The sequence below is a fragment of the Octodon degus genome, unplaced genomic scaffold (genome assembly GCF_000260255.1).
Source record: "Octodon degus isolate 3935 unplaced genomic scaffold, OctDeg1.0 scaffold00074, whole genome shotgun sequence".
Classification (NCBI taxonomy): Eukaryota; Metazoa; Chordata; class Mammalia; order Rodentia; family Octodontidae; genus Octodon; species Octodon degus.
In genome coordinates, this window is record NW_004524650.1 from 8,245,395 (window position 1) to 8,255,113 (window position 9,719).

The 9,719-nt window shown below is 42.2% G+C and overlaps 1 protein-coding gene across 6 annotated transcripts in view; it reads left to right on the forward strand.

Moving 5' to 3' along the window:
- The first annotated feature begins 1,807 nt into the window (after positions 1 to 1,807).
- Evi5 (ecotropic viral integration site 5) overlaps positions 1,808 to 9,719 on the forward strand; it is a 253,121-nt gene continuing 245,209 nt past the window's right edge. For 2 of the 6 annotated variants that reach the window (XM_023720272.1, XM_023720274.1), the window contains exon 1: positions 1,884 to 1,926. In XM_023720272.1, the coding sequence (XP_023576040.1) occupies positions 1,891 to 1,926 (36 nt within the window). In that variant the 5' untranslated portion in view covers positions 1,884 to 1,890. Of the gene's footprint in view, positions 1,927 to 7,682; positions 8,117 to 9,719 lie in introns of those variants that run through there. The other 4 variants (XM_004635730.2, XM_023720276.1, XM_023720277.1 and 1 more) reach the window with 4 other exon arrangements.

Consider the following 9,719-nt stretch of genomic DNA (forward strand, 5'->3'; position numbering starts at 1 on the left):
TAATAAGACAAATGGCCTTGAATCCACAACCTGACTTAGTTACTAAACGCTACCAATACTATTTTGCCTCCTTCCCCAGAGAAAAGAAATGCTAATCTGAATGTTGTTATTCTGTTTGTTGACAAAAGGTCCTCATTTAGCCCAGCCTGGCCTCAATTTGTGGTAAGCCTCATGCCTCAACCTCCCCAGTGCTGGAATTAGGGGCATGTGACACCACACCCTGCTTTGAATGTTATTATACCTTTTCTAATAGCTCATATACTTCTTTTGTTATATTTTGTATCTTTGTTGAGTATGTATATTTTCTTTTCTTTTTTTCACCTTCACCTGCAGTATTGCAGTTTAAGGTCTTTACACTGTGCTATGTCAACAGCTCTTAAAATATATATATATATTTTTTTTATTTTCTTTCTTTCTTTCTTTCTTTCTTTCTTTCTTTCTTTCTTTCTTTTTTGAGATAGGGTTTCACTATGTAGTTCAAGCTGGCTTTGCATTAACTATATAGCCTAGGATGGCCTCAAAATCACAGAGATCCTCCTGCCTCAGCCTCCAGAGTGCTGTTGATTACAGGTGTGGGTCAGCATGCCCAGGTCACAGGCATTTTTTATTATTTATTTTGAGACAGTCTTACTAGAGTGAGTTGAGTTATCTTTTCTTTCTTTCTTTCTTTCTTTCTTTCTTTCTTTCTTTCTTTCTTTCTTTCTTTCTTTCTGACACAGCCTTGAACTCACTAGGTAGTTCAGGCCAGCCTCAAACTCATGGCTATTCTCCTGCCTCAGCTTCTCAAATGAGTATACTGCATTTTGTAACTCCAAGTAACAGACTTTTAGTCATGAGACTAAAAAATTACTTTTTGTAGTTTTGCTTTTCATTTTGCTACCAATCATAGTTTCTTTAATCTTTAAATGAGGCTAACAGTGGCTGCCTCATGAAGAAGTGTATTAACATTATTTCTGATATATTGTAAAAACTGAAAATATTATTGGCCTTCCTCTTACCAAATCACATGATACAAATGAACCCTCTAAAATGTCTGTGGGTGAATGAATGAGTGACTTGCTTGGCTTTCACTTGTAAATGAACAAGCATAGGGTTATGGTGAAGACAAGCGAAATAGTAGGTGAAAAGTGCTTCTAATGTCCAGCCATGGTAAGTGGCTTCAAAACATGAAGCCACCGTTAGACTGGCAACCCTGTGAACCAATATATTAGAGCTCTTTCAAGGGAATGGAGGGAATAGCTTTCTCTCTATTCAGATACCTCTCATAAGGTGCATCACTTGCTTCTGTATTAGAGTAAGCTTGCAATTAATAGTCCCTGAGTAAGGAAACTCAAATATTGATATATAGAACACAATTAGCAGCAGAATTAGCAAGAGAAAGAGAGAGAGAGAGAGAGAGAGAGAGAGAGAGAGAGAGAGAGCAAATGGGGAGTTCTAACAAATTCATAATATTAAAAAGGGTCAAATTCCAAATTCTAGGAACTGAAACCAATTATGGAAGTTTCTAGCCAATGTCTCAGAATCAGCATCCTAAATACAGTAACTAATTGCAAAGTTCTTATGAGACAAATCAAGCTGTGAAATGAAGAAAGGAAAGGAGGAAGAAAGGAAAGAACAGAACAGGAGAGAGAGAAGGAAAGAAAGGAGAACATAATAAATCAGCATTTACCTCAAAAAGGATGGATACCAGTATCCCTACTCCTCCACATTCCCAGCTTTCCTTAAATGTCCTACCTAACAGATGTGTAGGATGGAACCGAAAGGGTGTTAAATGGGTGGATCCCTGTGGCAACACCGCAGCAGTTGTAAACACTCCCTATGAGTCAGCTATAAATTCAATTCAAATCCCCAGTCTGTTTGTTCTGTCTGCTTATCATGGTTACCACCAAGATGACTGCTGCCTTTAGAAACCCTAAAGGGAAACAGGTAAAGGTCTAAAATGGTGTTCGATTTTATATTGAATGTTATATAAATATTTTGTAAAATTGAATTAAGATATGTACACCTTGCTGAATCTTTAAAACACAGGAACAGCTTGTGAATATTCAACTTTCAGGAGGTTGTGCTACCTCATTGTATGGTGGCCATTTGAATAATAATCAATGATTTATGGAGCATGAGATTTAATTTCATACCAGCAAGGAAGGTATTTTAGTGATTGGCTGTTGGCAATTCAACAGTTTCTTTCCTGGCTGTAATTGGTTTCTTCTTATCTGTTTTTTAAAAATGTACATTCGCAGAGGAGTCCTAGACTGTGTGTAGGGACTTCAAATCTCTCATGAAGAGAAAAGATTACTCAAGGAGGAATGACAGGTCACCACAGTATTTGCCAACAAAATATAGTTGTGCCAATGTTGATGGTTTTTGTGGACTTTCAGTGATGACTTCAGCAGTGTTCCTTCTAACTGTGTTCAGAAGCACAGAGCACTAATAAAGGCTAAACTAACTGTACAGGGAAACTTTCCTAAGGTAGTTTCACTTTCTTTGTATCTTTTGTCTTTATTTTTTTTTTGTGGAAGTGGGAGCACAGTGCTAGTTGACATTAGCTGAACGTCATACCTGGCTTTGTGGTTAGCTGGCCATTTCATATAAAATGAAAGCATCTCACAACACATCTGCTATCTTTAACTGACTGAGGAAAATACTGCTGTGTACAGAGGTATAAGGTCAGATGATTAGCAAGTGGCAGAATTAGGATTTTTAAATTTAGGATTTTCACATTTACTTATCTTTTTTATTCTTGCACATTGGTGCTTATACCTAGGAAATAGCAATTTCAGGAGCTGTAACTTGTTGAATGCTTATGTGCTTTGTATATATGATGCATTCAATTAGCATTACAATGCTTCAGTAGATATTGTTATTATTTCTGGTGTACAGATGAGAAGATTGGGGCTTTAAAGGGGTTAAACCCTTTTGGCAAGTACAATTTACAATTTCATAGTCATCATTAGCACTAATATAGAAGTTACTAATTTCCAAAAAATGAATAGTTTAAGTAAAGTTACTAATTCTAGTTGAACCAAATTTTATCTTACTTTAAAATAGGTATTTTGGGGCAGGGGAGATGGCTCAGTAGAATAAGAGCTTCCCTGGCAAGGGCAAGGGCCTAAATTCAATCCCCAGTTCCACCAAAATAAGTAAATAAATAAATAAATAGGTATTTTATGGGGGCTGGTCAAATAGCTCAGTGGATTAAAGCACCTGCAAGCAGGTGCAGGGGCTGGGGGTTTGATCCCCAGGCCTGCAGTGCCAGCCCTATCCCCAGGGTGCGCTGAGGAGGCAATTGAGACTTGGTGTGATGGGTGGTGCATGCTTGTAATCCTAGCTCTTGGGAGGCTGACTAGGAGTCTGATATAGTAGTGAGACCCTGAACACCCTGTAGACCCGTCCCAAAATACTAAATAAATAAATAAATAAATTAAATAAAATAGATAATTCAAAAAGTCAAGAAATGGACTTTTGGACTGGGGATATAGCTCAGGGACACAAGTGCCTGCCTGACAAGTACAGGGTCCTGAGTTCAATACCTAGTACCAAAAAAAAAAAAAAAAAAAAAGGGTAGGGAAGACTTATTTTAGGGGCTGGAGTAGAAGTTAGTATGTTATTGCTGTCTCATTTTAGTGCCACAGGGGCTGGGGAGATGGCTCAGTAGAATAAGCACTTGCCTAGCAAGTGCAAGAGCCTGAGTTCAATTCCTGGTTCTGCCAAAACAAAACAAACAAACAAAAAACACATAAGTTATCTTCAGGCTATTTTAGTGTTACAATTCCAAAATCTGTTGTTTGGGTTAATGGTATTAATGTCTAGTATCATATGCAGAAATGATGCTTAAACTCTAGAGTCACAAAGCTTATTATTTACAACTGTAGCAAATTTAGTCTCTGTGAATGTGCCCAAGTGACAAGAGACATGCTGTTTCACAATTGTTCTTTCCTGAAATGGAGGTCAGAGCCTTGCAAGCAATGGATATAGTAAAGGTAAAAGTAGTCAGTCTAAAGCCATTCTTTCTGATAAAAGCACTCTTTCTCTGGGTCTGTCCTAGCTGATAGCTGCTAGCCACATGCGCTGTTATCAAGCACTTGAAATGAGAATGAGAAACCTGCCGGGGAGATGGCTCAGCAGAGTAAGTGCTTGTCTGCCAAGCGCAAGGGCCTGAGTTCAATTCCCAGTGCCACCAAAAAAAAAAAAAAAAAAAAAATGAGAAACTGAAACTAAGTGTAAACACACGTGGCTACTGGTTTATGGCTTCTGTATTAGCACACAATCATCCTAGAATGTAACCAAGTACCTTGTTCTCTAAGAAAGCTTGAAGGCTAGCTACCTAGGGTTGAGTTGGATAAGCACCAGTGGGTTTGACTTCACAGGTGAGCGCCTCCTCTGTGTCTGGGCTTGCTTTGGCCTCTGGAAAATGTTTCTGCTACTTTTTCTTTTTATGAGCAATGGACTCAAGTGGCTGGCTTGAAGACACTTGGCAGTTAAGGGCACAGTATTCTAGGATCAACTCTTACAAGGTTTAGAGTGATTCCCCTCCTAGACAGTCATCCAAATCTCTGGTGTGGGGTATCAGACCATAGGAAATTTCAACTTGCTATTTGAACCACTGCAAAGAAAACTGCCTCTGAGGTGGGTGCTGAAGCCCGCTGTGCTGTGCTTGCTCTATCTTCTCATAGGTTTCAGAATGTAAGCGCAGAGTGACAGGAGCTGGAGCAGAGGTGGTGTTAGTATGGGATTCTTCACACAGGAAGATTTCACTTACGCAAGTGCTCAAGCACTTGTGAAAGATTAGAGCCAGCCTTTTCTCCAATTGGAATTAGCTATCTCAGTGAAATGTTAAAGTTTAAGCTCTTTCATCAAATAAATTGATGGTCTGGTGAAAGAAAGGCATAAGTCAGAAATAGCACTGGAGGCCCAGGAATAGCACTAGAGGCTCGGAGTTAATGATACAAGCTTTTCTCCTATTCAATTAAAATAATGTATCACAGATACTTAGTGTAGCAGTGCTGAATTGGTATAAACTATACAGATATATAAGTATATTAAGCTATGTATTTTGCAATACTGGGGATCAAACCTAGTACATGCTAGGCAAGTCCTCTACACTAACCTACATCCCAAGCCTAAAAATATAAATTAAAAATTTTAGATGATAGCACAGCCATTTATATTACTATGGAAGCTTCTGGTTCCCAGAAAATATGTAATGTATAAATACTTCATATAACTATAAATATAGTTCATATCAATAGAGTTAACAACAGGCTTTATTTTTATTTATTTTTTTTTGTGGAACCGGGGATTGAACGCAGGCCCTTGTGCTTGCCAGGGTAGTGCTTATTCCACTAAGCCATCTCCCAGGCTCTAAAGGCTTATTTTTCATCATTCAAACTACATTGAACAGCGTACTGTGTAGTGTTGGGGATACTGAGCAGTTTATGATTTCTACTTTCTGTGTGTATCGGCATGGTGCTAGAGATTGCACTCAGGGAATCCTGCATCCTAAGGACATGCAGTACCATTTAGCTGCACTTCCAGTTCATTATGATTTTTTTCCACCATAATTAGTTTTACCTTTTCTGGAATTTCAAATAAGTGGAATCATAGTATTAAACACATCAGTATAAAACATGTTTTAAAATAACTTTTGTGTGTGTGTGTGTGTGTGTGTGTGTGTGTGGTACCTGGGATTGAACTCAGGACCCTGGTACATTCTACTGAGCTATATCCCCGGACCCATAAATTTTTTGCTCTGAATGCCTTCAGGGCAGGTTTGGCTGGCTTGAGTTGTGGGGATCGAACCACAGCAACCTGAGCCTGACTGCTTTGTTGAAGCAGCCACTTAAAGAACTGAGCTAAGGGGCAGGTCCCCCATAAATTCTTTTTAAACTGATTTCAAACATCAAATTGTGACATTTCACCATTTGTGGCTTAGGTAATCATTAAGACACATCTAGTTTAAGTTCTAGCACCTATGATTTTCATCCACTGAGCAAATACATACTGAAGAAATTAAAAAAAAAAAAAAACAACAAACCTGTGAAACAAAGCAAACCAAGATCCCAGCCTTATGAAGCTAATGGTCTACTGGGAGAAACAAAAATTCACCAAAATAGAAATGAAGTTACAGTTTCATGTAAACTGGTAGCAGTGAGGAACCAACTAGACTGGGATACGAAGTGAGCTCAAGGCCAGCCTGAACTGCATAACAAGATCCTGTCTCAATAAATAAATTTTAAAAAAATTAAAAAGGTGGAGACTAAGGCTGGAGTCAGAAGAATGACAGTTGGCAAAGAACAAAGTGTGAGCAAGCCCTCTGTAAGAAGAAAGCTGGTAAACAGAAAATAATAGATCAGTGGGGCTGGCACAGAGAGAGCAGGATGGACTGCTGTGTGAAAAGTGAGAAGAGGTGGGCAAGGTACCTGACAATGGACAGCTTGGTGAGTCAGAATGGGAAGACAGAGGTGATTATGCTGGGAATGGACGGCTCACACTACTTTTTTTAAAAAAATCACTCTATGATGTGAAGATTTAGAGCCTAAAGTAGGGGTGCATGGTTGTGAGGACCACAGCTACACAGTGGGTACAAGGCCAGCTTTTGCTACAAAGTGAGAGCCTGTCTCAAAACAAAACAAAACAAAAAACAAAACAAAACAACAATGTAAAAGACTTAGAGGGGCTGGTGGAGGGGGATATGGATAAAGTAACATTAGGCCAGTGGTTCTATGCCCACCTTTCAAGTGAAGATGTTATATAAAGGTGGTGATGTGGGAACCAGAAGAGGACAGATTTGTGAAAAAATTGGTAGGCAAAAATCAATGGAATTTGATAGATTGACTATAGGAAGGAGCCGTAGATTATCAGAATGTCTGTTTTCTCATGTAAGATAAGCTACAATGAAATTGTGCATTGAAATTGACTTTAAATAATGGCATGATCTAAAGTTATGCAAAAATTTGCCTCAGATTAACTTGAAATTTTCAGTTTTTATCTGGGTGGAGGACATGGTTTTACTTCCTATTTTTTTTTTTTTTTTTTTTTTTTTTTTTTTTGTTATTTCTGATCCTGCTGAAAAAATATTTTTTTGAAATGCTTACTACAGTGGAACTCCTTCTTAAGATTCTTATAAACTTAAATTAGAAAATAACCAGGTATGTCTCATAATTTCGGAGTTTCATGTAGTATATGCGAGATAATTACTATCATTTTGCCACTTCTAAATATGCAACCAAAATAACTTATATTGTCTTTAATATTTTGTCTGCTTTTCCGGGGTAGACAAGAATTAATAAGTGGTTTCTCTCTCGAAGTAAGGTCTTTTCCTTCTAAGAATTCCTTCGTTGATGTTGGACGGCTGCCTGGCCGGCCCTCCCAGACCGGCCTCCAGGGCTGCCCCTTGCTGGAGTCCACATTGACTCACTCCGTCCAGATGTCTGAAGAAAGTGTTTTCCAGTCACAAGCACCACTTACACAATGATTAATGCGTTTGAGGGTGACCTAAGGCAAGCTCCGGGCGGCCTTCGGAAGCCTGCGCGCGCGGGCGGTGCGGCCCACAGCCCGGCGCGGGGTCGCCCGGGCGCGCCGCGGGGCCGCGTCTTCGCAGGCTCCACAGGGAAGGGGCGAGCCCAGGGACTGGGGAGTCAGCAGTTCGCGCGGGGGGTTGGGGGCAGCGCTTTGAAAGTGGGGCGGAGGAGAGGCAGGCATCTCCCCGCCTCCGCTCCGCTCGGTCCAATCCCTTCGACTTCTGCTTTCTCGGCCAGCGCGCCCGGCCCCTAACCTGCTCGAACCCATTATGCGGTAGAGGCGGCTGGGTCTCTTTAAGGCCCTGCTGCGCCTGCGCCCTGGGTTCCCCTGACGCGGCCGGGCCGGACGCCGGAGAAGCCGCAGGCGGACGGACGGCAGCAGCCGGGCTGGGCGGCGGTGGGACTGCGGCGGTGCCCAGAGGAGCGGGCTGGGGGTCGCGAGGCGGCCCTGAGCGCCTGAGCGAGCGCTGTGCGCTGGCACTCAGGGAAGGCGGCCGGCGCGGCCGGGAGCGGGGCCCAGGCGCTGGGGCGCGCGGCGCGGTGGCGACTGGATGGGACGTTAGTGTTGGCGGCGGAGTCCGCCCAACGTTTCCAAGGTGAGGGGCGTCGCGCCAGGCCGAGCGGGCAGAACGAGGGTCGCGGTTCTGTGGGGTGCACGGCCGGGCCGAGGCGCAGCGGACGGGGCGTCGCCGAAGTTGCCGCGCGCCCGGCCCCACCGGGGCCTACGTCCCCCGCACTGGCCGCCTCGCCCCCGCCTCCCCCGCGACCCTCCTCCCCTGGGCGCGGGGGAAACGCTGGCCGGGCTTCCCGGGGCGTGCCGCGGAGGTGGCGGGGCAGAGCGGCTTCGGGGCACTTTCTCGTAGACCCCGTGGCGCCCCCTGACGACTCCCCATCCTCTGCCCCGGAGACCCGAAGTCGATTCCTTTTCTATAACCGGAGGGGCGAGATCTCCCGCGCCCCTTTCTTGCAAAGTTGGCCTCTTTATTTGGTCTCCGATTCTGCGCATGGCAGTGGCTCCAGGCAGATGATGGCAATCCAGGTATGCCAGGTGATGCCTAAGGATGCGCTTGAGGAGCGTTAGTAGCCAGCACTGAATCACTTTATGACTAGCGGGCAAGCCTCAAACTAACCACAGGGTTTCCTGTAGGTCGTTGTGTGGTATTCTTGTCTCCTTTAGAGTTGCCGTGATTTCTCTGTGTCTTTCTTTTGGGTGACTGATTATCTCCGTTGTTGGCATTCTTTCCCTGAAGAGTTAACCAAAACTTTTGGAATGGTTCCCCTGTTTTCCTCCTGTCTGATAGAGGTGATTTTGAAAATCAGCAGTGTTTTTTTGGCAAAAAAATCTTTTCTTTGGGTTACAGTGTAGAATAATAAACTTTCTCTGCTGAAAGAATGACTTCTAATGCTTCATGAAGTTAGAGAAAAATGATATGTGTTGGTAGTTTTTATCTTTGTTTTGAACTATGTGTTAATACTTTTTCTTTTCTTTTTTAATTTTAGTGGGAAAATTTTATCTGTATATTAAAAACTTTGGTTTTCTGTTCTAAAATGGTAGCCTAAAGAGCTCTTGAGCTTTGTCAAAAAATTTTAGAACATTTGTTGACGCTCAGTATACAAAAAAGTTTACAACAGGTAATAAATTTCTACTAAGTGGACTATCACACAAGAAATAGAACATTATGTTGGGTTACATCGGAGTGGAGTTGTGTTTTGAGGTATGCGAATGTTGAAACTTCTGAATCTGTTCAATATTTTCTGAAAGTGGTTGCACCAGTTAGTAGAGAACGATATTCTAGTTACTCCATGACCTTGCTGATGCTTGTTACTTTAAAAAATTGCTGCCCTTCTGGTAGAGACAGTTGCAGTAATGTATCTATGTGATTTTACTTTGAATTTTCCTAGTGATTTGCATTGGGATATATTTTTTGGTGGGGGAAAAGAGTATGGATTGAACCTGTTGCACTGAGATCCAGTCTCGCCCAACCCTCTTTTTAAAATTTTGAGAGTCTCATTAAGTGGCTAAATTACCCCCGAAAGGATTGAACTTGTGAGGAGGACCAACCTCACTCTCTAGAGCTCAGATTACAAGTGTGTGCCACCATGCCTGCCCAAATTTGAGCGTCTTATTTTTTTTTCTCCCTATATAGTTCAGGCTGGCCTTAAACTCACTTTGTAGTCCAGGCTGGTCTTTTTTTTTTT